The sequence below is a fragment of the Magnolia sinica genome, chromosome 1, assembly GCF_029962835.1.
Source record: "Magnolia sinica isolate HGM2019 chromosome 1, MsV1, whole genome shotgun sequence".
Lineage (NCBI taxonomy): Eukaryota > Viridiplantae > Streptophyta > Magnoliopsida > Magnoliales > Magnoliaceae > Magnolia > Magnolia sinica.
Genome location: NC_080573.1, coordinates 114,590,763 through 114,615,324, shown reverse-complemented (window position 1 = coordinate 114,615,324; position 24,562 = coordinate 114,590,763). Strand labels below are relative to the sequence as shown.

Here is a 24,562-nt window from a genome sequence, read left to right as displayed (position 1 = left end):
AGAAGAAGAAAGGCTATCAATGTGGCCTTTCACATTGTAATCTGATCTAGTCTTAAATGAATTCTTTCTTAGAATGCATTTCGTTGTGCCAAATATCACCAAATTAGATACATTAACTATGAAATATCAAGAAAGTGGTGCAACCAAATGCATCCTTGTCCTAAAAAAGAATTAAAAAAAGAACAAAAAAAAAATAAAAATCATGGACACTGCTGAAAATGAGCAATGTAAAAGACATTTGATGGAAAAGTCTTTTAAGGATTCTTACACTGGATGCAGTGCACCAATTAGGTGCCGGGTGCTTGTAGAGATCTTTTCACAGGCTCAGCGATAGGGTGGCAATGGTCCAGCTCTGGGCTGGGTGGGGATTGGGTCATGTCCGATCCAATGATCAATTGCGTTTTAAAATGAGCCCTGACCCAACCCGTTTAGTAATCAGGCCTGTTATCGAGGCCCAACTTCACCTTTTGACATCATAGATGGCCCTATTATAAGGTGCTGGTCAGGAATTCCAAGAAAAATTTACAAAACTTAGGCAGATCCTCTGGCCTCTGTTAATAGCCCGAGTCGACTCATATTCAGTCAGGACAAGAAACCCCACAGGCGAACCTGGCCCATTGCCATGCCTACTCAGCAGTAAGGTGGACCAATCATGGTGCGAAGATGTTATGCCTGAGAAATTTAGTATACCTCCTGTGTCATTATCAGGGAACCGTACGTGGCAGGTTGAATGATGAATTAGGTGCATCCATCTATTTTGCCCCAAGGGTTGATAATGTTTTAAAAATCAAGCTTATATATTGCTTCTCTTAGGGCTTGTTTGGATTCATGGAAAGGAAAGGAAATATTATTTTTCATAAAACTTTCTTCTGTTTGTCAAGCCTTTCTTTGTGGTATTTGTAAGAAAATTATTTACGAGTTTCTTAGTTTTATTTTCCCGCTTTTACTTCTAAGAAAGACATTTTCTCACTATAAAAGTAAAATGAGTTTTATCAAAGGTTAAACCTAAATGTGCCACCATACATTTTCTATTGCTTCACATGTGCCAATGTGGTAGATGAGCCATTGTCCATCTTCCATTATACCCCACATGCCACAATGCCACTATCCATTTTCTCTTGCACCCTACATGTGCCACCATCCATCTTCTTTTGCGCCCTTACATGTACATGTGCATGTACCATTGCTACGTGCCATTGTCCATCTTCAATAGCTCCAAATATGCCAGATGTGCCAATGGTGCCAGGACGCGGATTGCTTTTGTAGTTCCTGCACCGGGAAGCTAGGTGGGGTCCTCTGTGATGTTTGTGATAAATCCACCTTGTCCATCCGTTTTTCTACCTCATTTTAAGATATAGACCACAAATAAGGCAGATCCAAAACTCAAGTGAGCCACATGAGAGGAAACAGTGGGGATTGAATGACCACTGTTGAAACATTTATGGCCATGGAAGTTGTGTCAGACTAAAGAGTTGTTTATTATTATTATTATTATTATTTTCCAGTGGGGGATGACCTTATACACGGTTTAGATGGCATGTAAACATCAAGGTGGAACCCAGGAAGGTTTCAACGGTGGGCATTTCTTTCTCCACTGTTTCCTTTCGCATGGTCCCCTTGAGTTTTGGATCCACCTCACTTTTGGTCTCGTGTTCTAAAATGAACTAGAAAAACAGATGGATGAGGTGGATTTATCACAAACATTGCCTTCCCAGTGGAGGAACTTCCTCGAAGGGCAAAGATGATGCCAATATGCACGAGTTTTGCCATCTAGCTTCAAGTGCCCACCATGTCAAATGTTCCAATGCATGCCTTGCAGTACCCATTAGCTATTTTTGTAGTTTTTACCGTCCATTTGAAGGCTGCCAGTTGAATGCCTACCATCATCTGTTTTGGTGACCTTTTAACCATGGGCCATCCATTAAGTGCTACTCTTTATCATATTTATGATAGAAACTGCCCTATCATTTCATTTCCCTTCTATTTAAACATGTCTGTCACCCACGCAATCAGTCGGGTTGAAAAGATTACCAAATTCAGACATGTGGGTCCCAAACCCCATCTAATGATTCAGAGGACGAATTCCCCTTGGCATTTTCATCTATACACAGCCTCTTAACTGATGAAACAGGCAACAGAACATGAGCAGATCGGAAATTGACTCCACCACTTCACCATTTCAAAGATAGGCTTGTTATTCCAAGAGGCCGCAATGGCAGCAATCTATAAGTGTTGGACGGCTTCTTTTGCTTCCTAAGAAATTCAAATATATGAACCGGAATCCAAACCTGGATTGAAAGAGAGCATCTCAATCGATCGGAAAAGCTTCATTTTCTGATAACAGAACCACTTGGATATCATCCATCAATAACCATAGCCACGGAAGCAGTTCTGTATGGAGAACTCAGTATGTTCACGTCACGGAAAAAGGGAGTGCAAACAGCTCCACACAACTAACACAGCTCTATTTGATTCTCATGCACTTGTAGAGTACTCTTGCAAATCTCTTGTACATGTGATGCTTCAAATACATCTTCTCTACTTTACTCCTTCCTTTTGATCCCATCTTCTCCCTTGCCAATGGGTTGCTTAGCAAAAAGCGGAGGTTCTGGGAGAGGATTTGAGTTCCTTCATGCCCGAGAGGATGAAGAAGACCTGTTACATTGTGCTCAACAATCTCCTGCGTGCCTCCTGCATCTGTTCCCAGAACCTGTGCCAGACAAAAGAAATAAAAGGTTAGAAGCTCGCTTGCTGCTTTGTTCTGCGTACCATGAAGTTGGATTGGCATGTGTACAATCTGGTTTAGAAACTGTACACCCTTAGTGGGACGACAATCGACCGTCCAGAAAGGAGTTTATATACTATGATTGCCACAAGATGTTGATAGCACAGCATCAGAAGATCCTTCATGAAGGATTGCCAATGTGCACCTATACTCTTGATTGCACAAAATCTAAAGAGCCGGTTGGGAATAAATGGTGGACAAGTGACCATACAGTGATCATTGGTGCATAGTTTAGGCAACTGAATAGTTCTTATATATGATTATTTTACCATTTCCCCCCTGAATTTACTAGCTTATCATGTGACAGGTCAGCACTACAATCCATAGTTCTAAAACTCACTGACTCAACTCGAATCTCAGACGGGTCAACTCAACTCGGCCAGATTTTGAGCTGAATCTGTAGGAAACTTGGTCCAGATTCGACAAGACTTGTTGAGTTGGCTTGATAACTCGATCGATTTGAACCGAGTCACGTGATTGTCAAGGGTCACTAGTTAAAATGTCAGTATCTCGGTAAAGATGCAAAAACAACATCTTCAAGGGTTGAAGTCAGAATCTCATCACTTGAAACGCAAGCCCACTATCACCTACCCACAAGCATTAGTGGTGTTATTCTTTGACTATCTAATGTATGAATACTTCATAATAATTTAAAATATTCATTACCAGTTAAAATCTTCTTCATTTTTGATTTATATAATATCAAGTCGAGTCAGCTTAAGACTCGTTCAAGTCTTCGAGTTGAGCTGACCTGACTGGACATTGAGTCGAGTTGAGTTTTTGGGTTTTTGAACTATGCCACAATGAAGGTTCAAAGTATCGGTATCGAAGCATCTATTGGCTGGCTCCAAAACCTATACATATTGGTTTGTCTGCACTGTTGTTAGTAACGAGGAGTTCTAGTTGCTTATTAGGGGTGTAATACCATCATCTTTTTCCTTCTTAATTTTGGCAATTCTGCAATCAAGGGTCTGAAAATTGGTTTTGGAGGGCGTATGGCTCAAACTGAAAATGATACAGTACAGGGGTATCCAACTATAATAGACCATACTGGCTTGATTCTTTTTTGGCAAGAAAAACAGAAAAATGGAAATAAAGGGAAACACGAGAATCCCTCATTTATTTGGGCTTTTGACATTTAACCAGCGGTGTACCACACCATTCTCTGGTACGAATGCTACTTGTTGGCCTAACCTGATGAAAGCTAAGTTTTTGAGACTTTTGACTTCTAAAATTTGGTGTTCAAACTTATGAGAATCAGAAACTCTTTGGTTGATCGCCAAACTTAATCATAATAGGTTTTGCTACATATTCTAATTGAACATCATAGTGACACCAATGCCTCTATCTGAGATTACAATCACAAAGATTAGCGACTGTAATAAAATGAACAACATACTATTATAAGTAATTACATGCATAATTCTTTTGATATATTTCATTAAAAACATGACAATCAAATTAGTCCATCTCCACTTCAATTTTTCAAATCATGCTAAAATCTAGTGCTTCTCTCTCTCTCTCTCTCTCTCTCTCTCAATAAAAAAAATAAAAATAAAAATAAAAATAAAAATAAAAAAGAAGGAGAAGAAGAAGAAAGAAGAAGAAGAAGAAGAGAGGCCTATATCTAGTTGAAAATGAGTTTCTAGCATTCCTCTATGCTTGAAACGAAGAAAATACATGAAAAATATGAGGAGAAAGTTACAAAAATTGAAAAGGGCCTCTTATAGGCGGTATGGGGTTGATGCGGGTTGCTATGGTATGCCTACTGATCTTTGAATTGGGCCATTTCAACCCTGTATTGAGTATCGTTACCGGCCGATGCAGATACAATGCAACCATATTGGCCGATACATTACTGATATTCAGAACCATGTCTATAATTATGTCTCTAATGAGGTGTAGATGTCAGTGGAGGAGTCAAGTAATAATCAATAGATTCGTGTCTCATCGTGTGAGGCCCATCTATACGTACCAACTCTAACATCCTCCTTTCTGTTCTTTTCCTACTAGCATTGCAGTTCCTGCTAGTTTCCTTTCATTCTATATCTCATCTTTATATCAGAGAGGGAGAAATCAGATTGGAAGATTTGAATCTCCAAGGTTATTTGCCGATATCATCTGGCCATATTGCTAGCGTCAGTAGCCGTATGCCCAAGTGTCATTGATTGGATTGAGGATCATAAGGTCTGATAGATCATTAACTCTTTAGAATTGTCATATTTTTTTCTAGAATTTTCGCAACAGGATGAGGTGAGTTACATCTGTCTCTATTGAGGCTGAAAATTCAGATTGGACAAGTATCGATGGACATTAGAGGTTTTATGCTGTGCTGTTGAGAGAGATTTCTTACAAAATGATTTTCTTGCAGATGGATCCTATGAAGTATCCATGGACATTGGAAGTGGAATTCTTTTATTCCATTTATCTATTGAGATTGCTGTGATGAAAGGCTATTGTGTTTTTACTGTCCACTCCAGACCTTTTTCTTGACCCCTTGCTGCTCTCTCTGGATTGTAACTCTATACATCTGAATTTGTGCTGGTATGTACTGATTTGGTGTTAGCTATTATTTGGTGCCCCAAGTTAAATTGACTCTCATAGTCATACTACAGTTAGTTGTTATCATGACTGAAGATCATTCATTGATTTCGAGTCCAACTGCCCAAACTAGAAGGTGCACAATTCCAACGGAAGTGCTTTACAAAGAACTAGGCTCGAATTTGATGGCACAATTTGTCTAGAGTGGTTGCAAGCAGTGTTCGAAATATCGGTATCGCACAATGTATCGCTCCCTTGGGATACAGATACGTATCGGTTATTGCACGGGATATATCGTTTGTATCGCATAGTTTATCGCACTTTTTGGAAAACATAGGGAAACATTAGCAAAATGGTTGAATTTTTTTATGAAACTTTGGGGATTATTTAAAAAGACCTTAATACACACTTTTAAATCATAAAATATCAAAAAAAAAAGTGCACATGATAAATTTCCTTTGTGTAAGGTACCAAGTTATGCGTTATCTTATTAAACTAAGGTAAATATATTTAAATATGATGCATCCCATTTATAAATCCAAAGCTGCTAATTTTAAGGGTTTATACCAAAATTGAAGTAAATCCAAAGCTCAAGTGGACCATTACACAGGAAACAGTGTGGAATAATGATTTCCACCGTTGAAACCTTCCTAGGGTCCAAAGTAATTTTTATTTGTCATCCAACCTGTTCATAAGATGACAAAGACATGGATGAAGAGAAACGACAAACATCAGCTTGATCCAAAACTTCTTTGGCCTCCAAAAAATTTTCAATGGTAGAGGTTCAATCAAAATGTTTCCTGTGGTGTGGTCCAGTTGAGATTTTAATTTGCTTCATTTTTGGTATCTAGCCATAAAATTATCTTTTAACATGGATTAGCGGAGTGGATAAAATAAAAAAATAACAGTGGACCCCACACAGTTTACTCAGTACGCTAGGGGTACTGAGTTACTCAGTACGCAATCCGCTTCCGTAGTACACGTTGTACAAACAGTTCAAAGCAGATCAGAGTTACATGGCCCCACCAATAATGTATTTATTATATCCACACCGTTCATCCATTTGGAGAGATCATTTTAGACCACGAATCCAAAAATGAGTGACATTCAACCCTCAATTGGACCACACCACAATTAGCAGTGAGGACAATGATTCTCACCGTTATAACATTCGTAGGGTCCACCATAATGTTTGTTTTCCATCCAATCTGTTCATGAGGTCACAAAGCCCTTGATGAATAGGAAAAACAAATATCATACGATCTAAAACTTTTGTGACCCCAAAAGGTTTCAATGGTGGACGTTCAATATCCCGTTGCTTTTTTACAGTGTGGTCCACTTGATCTTTGGATCTGTCTTATTTTTCGGATAAATCCTTATGAGGGGCTCGCCAAATGGACGAACGGTTTGGATATAATATATACCTCATGATGGGACCCACATAACTTGGTGACGTCAACACGTGGGTGACGTGCGATGCACCACCCGTCCGCTTCTTCTGTAAAAGGGCTCGGGGCCCTTTTTTTTCGAAGCAGAGAGGGTTCCGGACGCCGGAACCCTAAAATCTCTCCCAAATCCCGACTATTTCAACGATTTCGGCGGATTTCGCGGCCAAATCTCTCCAAATCAGAGGCTTCGATTCAAATGGCCCATCAAACACAGCTTCCGATCAGGCGATCTTCTTTACAGGTACCGAAATCTACCATTAAAAGTTTTTCTTTTTTCTTTTCTTTTCTTTTTTCATTTTTTTCGGATAATGATGCTCTCCCAGGTGCGATATCGACGATAATATCGGCCGATATCAGAAGTTTTGGATTTTCGGTATCTTCCGGGGGTTGTCGGAGGAGTTTCGTCTCGCTAGGGCCCGATACCGATAATATCGGCCGATATATCGGCCGATAGTATCGATATTTCGAACACTGGTTGCAAGAAGTTTTCTCAATGGAGGGAAAAGGGTGGATATGTTGATGGTGCGATCAAACCTCTAAACATGCAAACAAAAGTTATAGAGATTGGGAGGCTAAGTACTCCATAGTCATGTCCAGGCTGCTTAATCTATGCATCACAGTGCTAGAACATTTATGTTCAAGAATACAACAAAAGACTTTGAAATGCAATGGCTGCCTCAAACCTGTAAAAGCAAAAGAAGAAGAAGAAGATATACTAGGATCTATAAACTCCAGAGAGAAATATCTAAGTTCAGCCAGGGCAGTTGTTTAGTTGGTGACTATTGCTTGTTGAGGGGATGTGAGAGGGGTCATTACTACCTAATGCGGGGGCATTTTCACACCGGGCTAGTGTGGGGTGGCCTGTGGGATGCAAGGGCACACTCGGGGTGGGCGGCCCATGGAACCCATGGATTTGGGGCCCGTGGGAGGTGGGTGACCTGTGTGAGGAGGAATCCATGGATTTGGGGGCCCATGAGGAGGGTTCGGCCGAGGACCTAACCCATGGATTTGGGGCCCACGAGGAGGGTTCAGCCAAGGACCTAACCCATGGATGGCCTGGGCTATGAGATAAAGGGATTAATTCGCTATGCTTTATTAATTCGAGCTTTTAGAGCAAGTGGTTAATTGTCCTACATCAAATTGGTATCAGAGCAGGAGGTCACGTGTTCAAGACTCCTCACCGGGGGTGATTAATGAGAGGGCATTTTCACACCGGGCTCGAGTGGGGTGGCATCTTGGATGCAGGGGCACACTTGGGGTGGGCTGCCTGTGGAACCCATAGATTTGGGGCCCACGAGGAGGGTTCGGCCAAGGACCTAACCCATGGATTTGGGGCCTAGACTATGAGATAAAGAGAATAATTTGCCATGCCCTATCAGTTCTAGCTTTTAGAGCAAGTGATTAATTGTCCTGCATCACTACCCCATCTCATCCTGCTGTGCAAATACTCAAGGAACATATATGACAACAACATATCTTTGATCTTTTTCTTTGTTTTTTTCTTCTTTTTTTTTTTTTTTCCCTTATATTTTTAAAAAAAAAAAAAATGGTTTTGAGTGTTGCTTATGATTCTATATGTGGTGCTTTATACTTCTTGTATAGAATATACCGCCACTGGGACGGTTTCCTCGCTCAATATGAAGAAAGCTGCTGAAGAATTATGTTTGTTCCCACTTCAATATTAGATGTCTTCTCTTGCTACAGAGATCTCTTGAGCACAATACATCCACACCAACACAACTCATTCTAATACACACTGCACTGACAGGACTCATTCCCACTTATACTCACACACAAAACTCCCTATGCACACATCCAAGCAATCTCCTACACTAAACCCTCGCACTGGCATAGATATTGCATATTCCCAAATTGTAGACTATCCCATGGAGAGGAGAGGAACTATTGGTTTCGGTGAGAATGTCAGCTAATTGGTTGCTGAACCGACAAATGAGGTGCACAACAACTTTTGAGATGTTCTCCCTCACAAAATGTAGCCAACTTCAATATGTTTGGCCCACTTGGGAAACGCTGAGTTGGAGGTGATGTGGATGGCTGTTTGATTGTCGTAATATAAAAGAACTGAAGTCGCAACTCCAAAACCCATTTCCTGCAGTAGAGATTGGAGCCAAATAATTTCACAGATAGCATGAGCCATTGATTGATACTAAGCTTCAACAGAGAAGCCAGCTAACATATTTTGTTTCTTGTTCTTCCAACAAAAAAAAAAAATGTCTCAAACAAATGCACAATAACTGCTTGTGGACTTCTTGTCAATAGCAGACCTTGCTCAGCCTGCAAGAATAGTCACTCGGATTAAAGTGACCATGATAGGAGTAAAATTGTCCCTTGTCCGGTGTAGCCATCAAATAGCGAAGCATATGGGGGTTACATAAACTGAATGGTGACACTCCACCGCACGGCAATGTTCAGACAAGTTATTGCTAAGTAAATGAGCTTTCCCATTAAATGTCATTCAATGCCTGAATCGCTAAGTACCTCTAATTCCTTATTGTGGAGGTGGTGATTCACTTCTATGGGAATCTCTATTGAATGAGCAACCAACAACCCTATTTCTGTAACGAGATCAATGAGATATTTCAACAGGCCCAAGCCCACAATATCGACAATGCCAAGAATGATTTGACAATCGTATCTCCACATTATTATAACCAGTGATGACAGTATCATCAACACAAATAACTAGGACAGTCATGGATGTACCATGACTATCTATGAACATAGGGTGGTGCAGGAACTCGAACAGAAACCAATTTGGGAAAATGCTCAACTAAACTTCTCGAACCATGCTTTAGGAGACTACCTGAGTCCATAGAGAACTGTTTTTTAGTGTGCAAATCATCCCCTTCATTCCAGATGGGTGAAACCCAAGAGGAAGAGACACACTTCTTTGAAAAGATTGTTGTGGGGAAAAGCATTCTTCATGTTTAGCTGATGAAGGGGCTAGTTACAGAATGCGACAATGGAACTCACATAATTTTACTTGGCAACGTGAACAAAGATTTCCCAGTAGTCCATACTAAATTGTTTGGTGAACCCCTTAGCCACACCACTCATTTGCAGCAGCCAACAACATGTCTCCAACTGGCAATGCTACCAGATCCCATGTCCCCTGCTTTTCAAGAGCTGCCATTTCCTCCATCCTAGCTGCTAGGATCAGCCAATGCATCTGCAACTCTAGAGTAGATACAAAGTGTTGAGAATATAGTTGGAAGGGCTTTTATGTGACATGTGGTCTAGTAAGAGCCTAATTGTAATTTTCTATAAGTTGCTTTTAAATAACAGAAAGGGGGCTGATAGAGCCCTAACATTTTCTCCTTTGTTCCGCTACTCTTCTTCTTTTCTCTTTCTTCTTCTTCCACTTCTTTTACCTCTCTACCTAGAATCTCATTCTCCTTTTCTACTCAAAAATGACATGGAAGAAAGAAATTCTTTAAGAGAAGGGGAAACGAATTGTTAAGACAAAATCACTAATTTGGTGTGAAGTACATGACCGCTTTGCTTTTCGAAGAGCAACTAGTAAAAAGAAGCAAAAAAATGAGTCGAATCAAAGGATCTGTGGTGGTCACATCCTTGGGAGCTGGTCCCTATTTGTCCTTCTTCGGGTGTACACTTTCACTGGCTTCTCCATTGACTTAGACTCAACCTAGACAGGACTCAAAATGATAGATGAGGGGAAGAGGAAAAACATCATCATAGGTGGGGGATGGTGGTCGTTGTGACAAGAAAATAAAGGACGTTCTCAAAGAAGGTAACATCTTCAGAAATAAAATTCTTTTTAGAAGTATACCTACTTTTAGTCACAGGGAAATAACACCAATACGCCTTTTGATCGTTAGCATACCCTAATAAGACACATTTCAAAGATTGAGGTCCCAACTTATCTTTCAAAGGTCCTAACACTTGAAGAAAACACACACATCCAAAGATTTTTGGAGGAACAATAAATAGACGGAGATTGATTTTAAAACCTTTAGAGGGTAGCTATTTCCAAGGAGGGGAGTTGGGTCTTGTTGATTGTATAGGTGGTAGCAAGCATCTTGTTGTTCCAAATTCCAATAGATCTTGGGAACCATCATCCCCATCATTATGGATCTAGTTGCCTCCAGTGTTCGAAATATCAGTATCGCGCTACATATCGCACCCTTGGGATACAGATACATATCGGTTATCATATGAGATATATCGGCTGTATAACATGATGTATAACTATTGTTGGAAACATAGGGAAACATTGGGAAATTGGTCGAATTTTTCAATGTAACTTCAGTGATTGTTAAAAAAGACATCAATACACTTATAAACCAAAACATTACAAAAAACAAGTTCACATAATAGGTTTTCTTTGTATGGGGTCCTAATCTATGCGCTGTCTAACTGAATTGATGCAAGTATATTCATATAATTTATAAATATAAGAAGATGTGTGGAAACACAAGCGATACATTCAAAAGCAAAAAGAAGAATCACTAGATCAGGTTACATACATGCTTGATTTTATGATTGGACACAAAGATTGCTACCAATTTGCGAGAAATTAGGAAATTTTGATTTATTATTTTTTTTTTCAATTTTCCGCAACTCGGCCCATCTCCTCTAAAATTTGAAATCGAAGCTCCCAATCCATCATTTTTCATGTAAAACATGAAAAATCATGGATTTGTAACAATTTGACACTGATTTAACATGATTTATAGAAAAAAAAATAATAATGAAAATTGAAAATGCTCACTGGATCGAACATATGGGATATATTCCACTACTTGTGTGTTTCATATCGCACAGGTGGGATACAAGATATATTGTGGGATATATCAGCTGATATCGTTGATACTTAAAATACTGCTCAAGACCATGCCACTAATCCACCAATTGGGAATTCAAACCTATGGACAGCAAGACAATTTCAGATAACAATGCTAAAAGCATCAATTTTTGTACTATCAATAACTATGGTAGAATAACACATGTTTAATTTATCCAACATTAATTCAAGATGGAGATGCTACTTAAACAGAAAATAAGAGTGTAAGATTGTAATACCGGTAGGCCAAATGCCATTGCTTCAATGGTGACCCTCCCAAATGTTTCCCCAAGTCCCTATAAACCAATCAACCAAAGGTTAGGTTTCCTGGAGCCTAAACTATTTAAGAACTGGAAACAAATTGTATATGATATGTAACCACATTACTGTTCCCCAATATTAGGGACAGTCTATGATCATGATGATGGTGAATTGCATTTATGTGAATAAGAATGGAGCTGTGAAATTAATACAAAGCGGGTTAAAACAATCAGAAATCAAATGACTCCAGATTAAAAAAACAAAAAGTATTTCCTTCTTAAATACACAAATGGTCCAAAAAACAATGGATACAGTGCAACCCATATCGTAATGGGGTTAAACTGTGCAAAGAACTCATGCCTAACTTTATTTGAAGGTTTTTGCTCTCTAGTGTTAAGATTATTTCCACGCATATGCTTTTCCGTTTCCTTTTTTTTTTTTCCTTTCTTTTTTGAATGAGAAAAGAAGCCAATGACTTTCAAACTCACGTCCTTAGCAAAGAAGGCAAACGTGCATGTGAATGTCCAACTGGCAATCACATGCATGTTCTCGCTCAGAACTATTTATATTCGAGGTGTTGGAACCGTCCGTTCAAGAAAAATGATGTCTTGGAATTTTATTTAAGAGAGCATTATAGAAAACAAAGTGAAAACTTATTTTTTCTTAATTGCCAAAAAAGAGTCACGGTCATGTTATTAACAAAAGTTTGATCATTAAAAGCATAAAAGTTTTCTTGTTTGCAGCCTACAGGATCAATATGTTTTGCTAATTCATGACTTAAAATGTTTTAGGTGAGAATCTAGATTTTGTGGTTAGACTTTTAAAGTTTTCCTCCTTCAATTGGCAGTGTTCAGATTTTAGAGGTACATGAGCTCAACAGTTCATCACTCTCCTTCTATAAAGATTGTACCGGTTAAAGATAAGATCATCAGTGGAAGTTTCATGCATTTATTATGGTTTAGTTCCACAAACAAGTCCAACAAATGAACACATTGATGACACATGCTTTTATATGGAGAGAAGCTTAACAATTAGGTATTGTCCTTCTGCAATGCACATGTTATGAGGCAACTCAAATCCAGTGGAAGCAGCAAGCACCATGAATGAGCCAATCACATCAATGAAGGAAAAGACTTAATAGAATAACAAAGTAGGCATTTTAGATCCTGGAGGCGAGAGGCCATGTACAATGTGTGTCCCCACTGACTACGTATTTGCTTGACTCACTAAAATCCAATTATGAAGTTTTTTCCTGACCAAGGAATTGAGTACGCAAAACTCTATGACCATTTTGGGAGTAAAGACAAAATCACATGGGTCCGTTACATAATAAAAACTATGTTTGGGATATATCTATCACAAAATCACATGGGTCTAATAAAAACTATGTTTGGGATATATCATATATCTATCACAAAACTCCCTTAAACTTACCTCAACTCCTCGAAGTGTTCCTCACCTATTGGTGTGAAGTAACCAAAACTGCCATTTACCTCTCAAGTCTCAACCCATTTTCCAACCAAAGTTGATGCAGGACGTGAATTTAAATATGATATGCAAGATTTCAGGCTTAGATCACACCAATTCAGAAACAATCACACAAATTCCACATCACACATGAAAATCCAAACATTCAATTAAAAGGGAATCTATGCGGGTCCAAGCCGACACAGGCTAGGACTGGACCAATAAAAATTATAAACCAAACGATGTCAAAGGGAAATAAAATCAACTACTCATGCATAAAAATCAGTCCTTAATCCAAGGGATTCCCTAATTTCAATTCAAGGAACCCTAAGGTGATAAAAAGGGGCAAATCAATTAGGGATCATGTAATCTAGGGTTAGGATTCATGAAAAAACGGTTATGAGAGGATAAAAGAGGATAAAAACCTGAGCCAAAAGATAATCCCGCGTGTGGACAGCAACAATGACCCAGACGGACGTGCGTGTGATCCCGGCCGCACGTGTGTGGGGCCCACTATTCAGAAAAAGGCCACCTTGGCTCTGGTCGGCCAGGGATGGACTCCAAAACCCCCAAATCTCAGCTCGATCCGATGTACGGTTTGTGCGTGGTGCTCCGCCGAAGTTTTAGCTCCCCTGCGGGCCGAAATCTGGAAACCTGCTGTAATGAAGAAATTTGATGCAACAAAAGGACAAATTTGAAGTACGGATGGTGAGGGAAGAAGAAAAAAAGGTGATGGAAGATGGGGGTGAATGGGGATCGATGTGGCTTCGCACCACGGTAGTTAGCCCTTCGAAAAGGGAGGGCTTTGCACCCACTTTTGAATTCTTCCACAACTCACGAAGAGAGCAGAAAAATAAAGCAGGAATTTTTTTATTAACTTCAATGAATGAAAAGAACTACAAGGGGTGCCTATTTATAGGGAGAACCCTATACCTAAAAACTCGCACCATGTGCGACACCTATTACTTGGCGATGAAGTAAATTAAAATAAAAACCAAACAAGGAAATCTAAAGCGTTCACGATGTTCTAAATAATAACAATAAGCAAAACCTAAAATATAAAACCAATCCGACAAGTGGGCCACGATCATGAGATCCCATGATAGGCTTTTCTTGACTATCGGGCCACTTTTCTGAACTAAAACTTGTCTTCTAGCTAGGAGGCCCTCCCTGAACGTCGTCATCGAGCCAGATCGATAGTGGGGTCCTCCTTCTACGTACGTACGTGCGTAGGGGTGGTGGTGTGCGGGCGTGCGTGTGCACGATGTCCTCATCAACTCTCCCCGGCTGTGAAGATTTCGCCACTGGCGAAATAAAACTCCTGAACCGCTTTAGGATGTCGGGATCAAGTCTCTAAAGCTCCTCCTCAGTGAGCCACGCACTGTCCAAAGTTGGGCGTGACTTCCATTTAACTAGGTATTTCTAAAACCCGCCATCCGATGTGGAAATTATCTCATGGTCCAGGATATCCTCTATTCCCTCTTTGGGTATGTGAAGGCTAGGTATGGGAGGTAGAGGCTGGGATGAAAGGTCGGGAAGAGGCCATGGATCAAAGGGTAAGGTTGGGACATCAGGATGGGTGGGCGAAGGGCTGGACAAAGTATCAGTGGGTCTCTGAAAAGCAACTAGATCCTCCACATTGAATGTGGAACTAATTCCCATGAAAGGTGGAAGATCTACCTCATACGCATTGAGACCGTTTCGCTTTATAATTTTGAAGGGCCCAGCGCTACGCGCGTGTAACTTACGAACGGCCCCTGGAGGGTACCGGTCGGGCCTGATACGGACCATCACAGAGTCTCCAATATTGAACTCTTTGAAACGTCTACGTAGGTCTGCAGAAAATTTGTAATGCTCATTACTAGTAGTGATCTTTTGCCTGATTTCTTGATGCAATAAATGTATGTGATGCGCAAAAGACTCTGCAGACTCTGATGGCCTATGGGACAATGACATGGGGATAAGATCAATAGGTTTCCTAGGCTTATAACCAGTAATGACTTCAAAAGGACTTAGACCTGTGGACCTATTGACAGAACTATTGTATGCAAACTCGGCTATGGGTATTACGGCGTCCCATGTCCTGGTATGCTCCCCCACTAAATATCGAAGTAAACTCCCTAGGCTCCTATTAACCACCTCAGTCTGGCCATCGGTCTGAGGGTGGTAGGCAGAAGAAAACTGGAGCCTAGTATTCATCATGTGCCATAGCGTCTTCCAAAAGTAACTCATGAATCTCTCGTCACGGTCAGACACTATGGTTTTTGGTAACCTATGCAGTTTGACAACCTCACTAAAGAATAGCTTGGCAACATGAGAGGCGTCGGAGGTCTTAGAACAAGGAATGAAGTGAGCCATTTTAGAGAAACGGTCCACGACAATATGGAGTCATGCTTTCGAATAGTCTTGGGAAGTCCAAGCATGAAGTCCATACTGATGTCCTGCCAAGGGATGAATGGGACTGGCAAAAGTGTATATAATCTTGTATTCTGTTTCCTCTGCTTTGCCAGTTGACAAGTACGGCATTGCCCTATAATTTTGGCCACGTCCCGCTTGAGGCTTGGCCAATGAAATCTATCCTCCACTAGGGCAATGGTCTTGTCACGACCGAAATGACCTGCAACCCTCCCTGAATGTAACTCCCAGACAAGAAAATCGCGAAAGGAGGTGCTTGGTATGCACAAGCGGTCACTCCTAAACAAATATCCGTCCAAAATCAAATACTCACTGTTAGCTCCTGACGGACTCTTTAATAAAGACATATACACAACTCCAAAATCTGGACACTCAGAATACTCTTCTTTGATGCGCTCAAGGCCCATAACTTCAACGTTCATGGAGCTGAGTAATGCGACTCGACGACTCAACGCGTCGGCAGGCTTAATCTCTACACCGGCCTTGTCCTTAAGCACAAAAGTGTACTCTTGAAGGAATTGAACCCACTTAGCGTGCCTGGGGCTTAATTTCTTTTGAAAGTTCAAGTATCTTAAGGCCTCGTGATATGAGAACAAGACGAATTCTTACGGTAACAGGTAATGTCGCCAATGGCGTAGTGATTGCACTACCGCGTAGAATTCCTTGTCATAGGTGGAATATCTTTACTTCGCCTCATTCAGTTTCTCACTAAAAAAGGCGACAGGGTGCCCTTCCTGGCTAAGTACTCCTCCTATGCCGACTCCTGACGCGTCACATGCGACTTCAAAAGCTTTCGAAAAATCTGGAAGTCGCGTAACTGGAGCTTCGGTCATCTTGACCTTTATCTCCTTGAAGGCCTTCGAGGCGGCCTTTGTCCATTGAAACTCTCCCTTTTTTATGCAGTCCGTGATGGGAGCCACAATGGAACTGAAGCCTCGAATGAACCGCCTATAAAAAGTGGCTAAGCCATGAAAGCTGCGCACCTCATGAATATTGCGGGGTTCAGGCCAATTAACGATGGCCTTGACCTTCTCGGGATCTGCCAATACGCCCTCAGCTGACACAATAAGACCTAAGAAGATCACACTACTAGACAAGAACGCGCATTTCTTTAGGTTGGCGTACAACTTCTCGGCCCTAAGGATCCCACAAACCTGCCTCAAATGGTTGAGGTGTTGCTCCTTAGTCATGCTATAAATCAAGATATCATCAAAGTATACGACCAGGAACTTCCCCATGAAGGGTCTCAACACTTGGGTCATCACACGCATGAAAGTGCTTGGGGCATTAGTTAACCCAAAAGGCATAACTAGCCACTCATATAACCCATCCTTCGTCTTGAAGGCCGTCTTCCGCTCATCACCAGAGCGTATACGGATTTGGTGATACCCACTTTTGAGGTCGATTTTTGAGAAGATAGTAGCATTAGCCATCATATCTAGCATGTCATCAAGACGCGGTATGGGAAATCGATACTTGATTGTGATTTTGTTGATGGCCCTGCTATCAACACACATCCTCCATGTGCCATCCTTCTTAGGTGTAAGAAGGGCGGGCACGGCACACGGACTTATGCTCTCTCGAATGAAACCCTTCTCTAGGAGTTCATCAATCTGCCTCTTCAACTCAGCGTGCTCCTTCGGGTTCATTCTGTAATGTGGGAGGTTTGGTAGAGTTGCCCCAGGGATTAAATCAATGGCATGCTGTATATCCCTCATAGGGGGAAGCTCATTCAGTAAATCATCAGGAAAAACATCGCGAAACTCGTGTACTACCTGAATGGCCTCAGTGGGTAACTCTACGCTAGTCTCTGGTACACTCTCCCTAGCCACAAGGGCGTATATCATCGAGTCCGCTTCCGTCTCTCGCTCAAAGTCTTTGGCATTCAAAATATGGAGCGGTTTGGACTTGGACTTCGACTCCTTCACTTCTTTTGGGCCGCTCACACCACTGTGTGGTGAACTCTTTTCCAGTTGTATTCTTGGGTGGAAGAGGATTTAGCTTGACCTTCTTCCCTCAAACCAGAATGTACACACATTTGAACGACCAAATATGGTAACATCTCTGTCATAGAGCCACGACCTACCCAGAATTACATGACCCACATCCATAGGAACAACATCACACCAAATTGTGTCTTTATAAGATCCAAACTGAATAGGGACAAGACAGCGGTGCGAGACTGAAATGGGGGCTTCCAGCTTCAGGCCCAAACGACTCACAGTGCTAGTCGATGCCACGTTGGCACAACTACCACTATCCACGATCATCTTACAGTTTTTTTCCCCACATTTTGCATAAGTGTAAAAGATTGTATTGCGGCGCCAGTCATCAGTGTTCTTGGCTTGAGCCAGGGCGCAACGCACAATTGCGAGGGTCACAGACTCTTGTGCTCCCTCTTCCTCATCACTAGGGGTTCCGACTGGCTCATATTCCTCCTCCTCACTATCTCTCTGGGGGCAATACTTCTACTTGCCCATCAATAAGGAGTACTTTGGTGCCCTCTCTCGTGCCGCACTAGTGAGCAAAGTGACCAAACCCCTGACACCTAAAACACCTAGTGGCCCCACTTCCACGTGAACTGGACCCGACAATCTCTTTACCCTTATCATCCTTAGGTCTGGGCTGAATATTAGGGGAAGGTTTGTTTTGGAATCCCGTGTTAGGTTTAGCCCCAGAGGGGTTGGCCTTAGTACCGGATTCGCGAAAGTCAAACCGCCTTCCCACAGATGCTTTAAGGTATTGCTCGACATCTAACACTACTTGGTACAACTATTCGATAGTGTCTATGTCTTTGGCGAGCAATTCTCTCCTAATGTCAGGACGGAGGCCCATTTTAAAACGAGCAAGGGTGAGTACGGGATCCTCATCAACCTCACAGCGGGTCGAGTACTCTTCGAATTTCTCATATAGTCAGCAACACTCATGAAACCCAGTCGAAGAGACTGCCACTCCTCAATCAACCGCATGCGATAAGAGAAAGGGAGGTACTTCTCTTTCAGCGTTTCTTTCATTTCTCCCCAATGCACTATTGGGAGTTCCCTCGCTCTTTCTTTTTTTCGCTCAATTGTCGCCCAAAACCTCTTTGCTTGACCCACAAGCTTCATCTTGGCGAATCGGACTCGTCGAGCATCCGACATATCATACCACTCAAAATAGTGGTCCATATCCGCCAACCAATCTAAAAAAGCTTTAGGGTCTAAGTGGCCATCAAAAGTAGGGGCATCTACCCTAACTCCCTCGAGGAGTTGTGCATCTGGGTCATATTGATCATGATGTCCCTCACGGGGTGGGTGCACAGGTATGCGCCCATGACCAGTTCCTTGACCGCCTCAATTCCTTAGTCTAACTTCCTGACCAACTGCCTGAGATTGGGCATCCTCCCCAGTGGTGGGGTTTGCCCTGAAGGAGGCCTCTATTTCTTCGAGGCGTTTATCTATGTGTTGTTCCAAATGCTTATTGAAGGACTCAACTTGCTGGGCTAACTTGGCCACTATTTCTTGTAGTTGCTCCATGTTTAGTGTGGGGTGCAAACCGAAACCGCGACCCGTACGTGTAGGCATACACTGACTTGCTCAACTTAAGGACCTTCTATGACAACTATATGCGTCTAAAAACTAAATGACCCTACGAGACTCTATATGAAGGAGACTGCACACTGTTACTAAAATTCAGCTATATATGATGGACTGAATGCATGAAAGACTCAAACTAAACCCTCAATATGTGGTGAATTCCCCTACAAGAACCCTAGGCTTTGATACCAAATTTGATGCAGGACGTGAATTTAAATATGATATGCAAGATTTCAGGCTTAGATCACACCAATTCAGAAACAATCACACAAATTCCACATCCCACATGAAAATCCAAACATTCAATTAAAAGGGAATCTATGCGGGTTCAAGCCGACACAGGCTAGGACTGGACCAATAAAAATTATAAACCAAACGATGTCAAAGGGAAATAAAATCAACTACTCATGCATAAAAATCAGTCCTTAATCCAAGGGATTCCCTAATTTCAATTCAAGGAACCCTAAGGTGATAAAAAGGGGCAAATCAATTAGGGATCATGTAATCTAGGGTTAGGATTTATGAAAAAACGGTTATGAGAGGATAAAAGAGGATAAAAACCTGAACCAAAAGATGATCCCGCGTGTGGACAGCAACAATGGCCCAGACGGACGTGCGTGTGATCCCGGCCGCACGTGTGTGGAGCCCACTATTCAGAAAAAGGCCACCTTGGCCCTGGTCGGCCAGGGATGGACTCCAGAACTCCCAAATCTCAGCTCGATCTAATGTACGGTTTGTGCGTGGTGCTCCACCGAAGTTTCAGCTCGCCTGCGAGCCGAAATCTGGAAACCTGCTGTAATGAAGAAATCTGATGCAACAAAAGGACAAATTCGAAGTACGGATGGTGAAGGAAGATGGAAAAAAAGGTGATGGAAGATGGGGGTGAATGGGGATCGATGTGGCTTCGCACCACGGTAGTTAGCCCTTCGAAAAGGGAGGGCTTCGCACCCACTTTTGAATTCTTCCACAACTCACGAAGAGAGCAGAAAAATAAAGCAGGAATTTTTTTATTAACTTCAATGAATGAAAAGAACTACAAGGGGTGCCTATTTATAGGGAGAACCCTATACCCAAAAACTCGCACCATGTGCGACACCTATTACTTGGCAATGAAGTAAACTAAAATAAAAATCAAACAAGGAAATCTAAAGCGTTCACGATGTTCTAAATAATAATAATAAGCAAAACCTAAAATATAAAACCAATCCGACAAGTGGGCCACGATCATGAGATCCTATGATGAACTTTTCTTGACTATCGGGCCACTTTTCTGAACCAAAACTTGTCTTCTAGCTAGGAGGCCCTCCCTGGACATCGTCATCGAGCCAGATCGATGGTGGGGTCCTCCTTCTGCGTACGTACGTGGGTAGGGGTGGTGGTGTGCGGGCGTGCGTGTGCACGATGTCCTCATCAAAAGTTCAGAAAAATAAATTCCCTTATGAATGCCTTTACAACTCCACTCCAGATTACTCACTTTGTGTGTTCGATCATTTGTGTTTCGTTCATCTTACTAAGAATGTACGCACTAAACTAACTACCAAGCTGCAAAAAAGCATATTCCTTGGGTATATTGATGATAGAAGGCCTTTTGTTGTTATGATATCCAAGCTAGATGCATGTGACTCTCCAGATATGTGATATCTTTAGAAAATGTATATTAAAATGTATATTTCTTCTCCAGCCCATTGGACTCAAAGGTCTCTCAAATTTCTTACTGTAATGGTTGTTAAAGAGAAAAGTTTGCAGGACCCCATGGCAGAACGGTTCTCTCATGTGTCTGCTTTTCCTACAGCGATGCATCTTAATTTGTCCTTGCCTGTAGAGCGGTTGTATCCTTTCCCTGATCCTCGCTGTTTAAAGGATTTTGAATTAACCACTAGGGAAAGACCTCTATGGAAAAACAAAACTACTCCCAATTAGTGGTGACCTGTTGACTAGCCTCACCTTGAATGTAGTTATATACTGATTCTAAAGAGGGAATGAATCCCTCCCAAGAACCTGCAAAGTAAAAAAAGTGTCTAGTTCTTATATTTGATGAAATCCTGCAAAGAACTCCTTGATCCCTTTGCCAAAGATTGGCAATCTCTATGTGAAACTGATAGAGATAAGCTAAAGCATGCCATTGAGAGCAAGTCATTGCAACAATATCTCATATTTCCTTTGTTGTTCTTAAAAATAACAATCCACGACTGATAATTGGTTGCATCAAGTGTAATAGCCATGACATGACTGTCAGATTCTCACCTTCAACAGTCACGTAGGATGGATCATTTGGTGGAGGTTCTTTGATGCAGGACATGGAAAATTAAATATGATATGCAAGATCTCAGGCTTTAGATCATACTAATTCAAAACAATCCATATTAATTCCACATCCTACATAAAAGCTCAAACATTCAAGTAAAGGTGAATCTGCATGGGTCCAGGCCTACACAGGTTAGGGCTGGATCTGTTAAAATTATAAACCAAACGATACTCCAAGATAAGTAGTAATCATCCACACATGCATAACAATCAGTCTCTAATCCAAGGGATTCACCAATTTCAATTCAAGGAACTTTAGGGTAAGAAAAGGGGCAAACAAACTAAGGATAATGCAATATGCAATCTAGGGTTAGAGTTTATGAAAAACTGGTATGAGAGAGTCAAATAAGAAGAAAACCTGAACCAGAAGACAGTTCCCACGTGTGGACAACAACAATGGCCCAGACGCACGTGCGTGTGATCATGGCCGCACGTGTGTGGGGCCCACTATTCAGAAAAAGGCCACCTTGGCCCTGGTCGACCAAGGATGGACTCCAAAACCCCCAAATCTCAGCTCGATCCGATGCACGGTTTGTGCGTGGTACTCCACCAAAGTTTCAACCTTTCTGCAGCGGCAGATTTTGAAGATCTGCTGTAGAGAGAAGAACAGTTGCAACTATTGATGGATTTGTAGATGGAATGCTTGTAGGAGCAGAGAAATATGGATGGAAGAAGGTGGGGACGAATCGGGATAGATGTGGCTTCGCATCACGATAGTTAACCCTTCGAAGAAGGGAGGGCTTCGCACTCAATTAGGCTTCACAACTAAGAGAATAGGAAAACGCAGAATTTTTATTAATCTTCAATGAATTAAAAGAACTACAAGGGGTGCCTATTTATAAGAAAACCTTATACTCCAAAACTCGCGCCATGTGCGCAACCTATTACTTGGCGATGAAGTAAACTAAAATAAAAACCAATCAAAGAAATCTAAAGCGTTCATGATATTCTAAATAATATAAATAAGCAAAACCTAAAATATGAACTTAATTCGACTAGTGGGCCACGATCATGAGATCTTATGATGGGCTTTACTTAATTATCGGGCCCACTCTTTTGAACCAAAACTCCGTCTTCTAACCTGGAGACCCTCCCTGGACATCGTCATCGAGCCAAATCGACGGTGGGGCCCTCCTCCTTGCGTACGTGCTTAGGGGGTAGCGTGCGTGCGCGTATGCGCATGATGTCCCCATCAATTCTCCATAGCTGCGAAGATTTCGCCACTTGGCGAAATAAAACTCCTGAGCCGCTCCAGGATGTCAGGATCAAGTCTCTGAAGCTCCTCCTCAGTGAGTCACATGCTGTCTGAAGCTCGGCGAGACTTCCATTTAACCAGGTACTTCTGAACCGTCGTCCGACGTTGAAACTATCTGATGATCCAGGATATCCTCTATTTCCTCTATGGGTATGTGAAGGCTAGGTATGGGAGGTAGAGGCTGGGAAAAAAGGTTGGGAAGAGTATATATGGGAGGTAGAGGCTGTGAAAATGGGTCGGGACGAGTAGGTATGAGACGTAGAGGCTGGGAAAATGAGTCGGGAAGGGTAGGTATGGGAGGTAGAGGCTGGGAAGAAAGGTCAGGAAGAGTAGGTATGGGAGGTAGAGGCTGGAAAAATGAGTCGGGAAGGGATCATGGTTCATGGGATAAATATGAGGAATTAGGATGGGTGGGCGAAGGGCCGGACAAAGTATCAGTGGTCCCTTAAAAAGTAACTATATCCTCCACATCGAATGTAAAACTAATTCCCATGGAAGGTGGAAGATCTACCTCATACACATTGAAACCGTTTCGTTTTATAATTTTAAAGGGTCCAACGCTACGTGCGTGTAACTTACGAACGGCCCCCGGAGGGTACCACTCGGGCCTGATGCGGACCATTACAGAGTCCCCAATATTGAAATTTTTGAAACGTTTATGCTGGTTTGCAGAAAATTTGTAATGTTCATTACTAGTAGTGATCTTCTGCCTGATTTATTGATGCCATGCATGAATGTGATGCGCAAAAGACTCTGCAGGTTCTGACGCTCTATGGGACAGTGACATAGGGACAAGATCAATAGGTTTCCTAAGTTTATAAACAGTAACGACTTCACAAGGACTAAGACCTGTGGACCTATTGACAGAACTTTTAAACGCAAACTCGGCTGGAGGTATTACGGCGTCCCATGTTCTGGTGTGCTATATATCCCTTCTAGGGGGAGACTCATTCGGTAGATCATCAGGAAAGACATCACGTAACTCATCCATTACTGGAATGACCTCAGTTGATAACTCTACACTAGCCTTTGGTGCACTCTCTCTAGCCACAATGTCGCACATGTTGTACCCCTCAAAATGGTGGTCTTGATGTCCCTCATGGGGTGGGTGCATGGGTGCACACCTATAATTGATTCCTTCACCAACTCCATTCATTGATCTATCCTCCAGGCCACCTGCCTGAGATTGGACATTTACCCCAATGATGGGGTTTGTCCTGGCGATGGTCTTTAGTCGGGTAATGCGCACATCAAGTTGTTCAAAGCATTGGTCCATTTCCAAGTGCTTATCCAAAGACTCGATCTGCTGGGACAACTTGTTTAGTGACTCTAGTAGTTGTTCCATGTTTAGTGTAGGGTGTAAACCAAAATTCAGCAATATAGTTGTCAAAATATAAAAAAAAAATTTATTTTTATTTTTTAAGAAACAACCTAATTTCTAAAAACGAAAAAGGAAAGTTTCTGAAAAAAAATTAGGAAAGTTTCTAAAAAAGCAACCTAGTTTCTAAAAACGAAAAAAGGAAAGTTTCTAAAAACAAATTAGGAAAGTTTCCCAAAAAAAAAAAAACAAATTAGGAAAGTTTCTAAAAAAAACAAATAGGAAAGTTTCTATATATATAAAAAAAACAACCTAGTTTCTAAAAAAAAGAAAAAGGAAAGTTTCTAAAAATAGAAAGTTAGTTTCTA

The 24,562-nt window shown here is 41.5% G+C and overlaps 1 protein-coding gene across 1 annotated transcript in view; it reads right to left on the bottom strand.

The window, feature by feature from the left end:
• Window positions 1–2,170: 2,170 nt before the first annotated feature.
• LOC131254853 (uncharacterized) overlaps window positions 2,171–24,562 on the bottom strand; it is a 32,854-nt gene continuing 10,462 nt past the window's right edge. The window contains exons 4-5 of the mRNA XM_058255556.1: window positions 11,839–11,895; window positions 2,171–2,710 (exon numbers count right to left, since the gene is read on the bottom strand). Of these exons, the coding sequence (XP_058111539.1) occupies window positions 2,465–2,710; window positions 11,839–11,895 (303 nt within the window). The 3' untranslated portion in view covers window positions 2,171–2,464. The remainder of the gene's footprint in view (window positions 2,711–11,838; window positions 11,896–24,562) is intronic.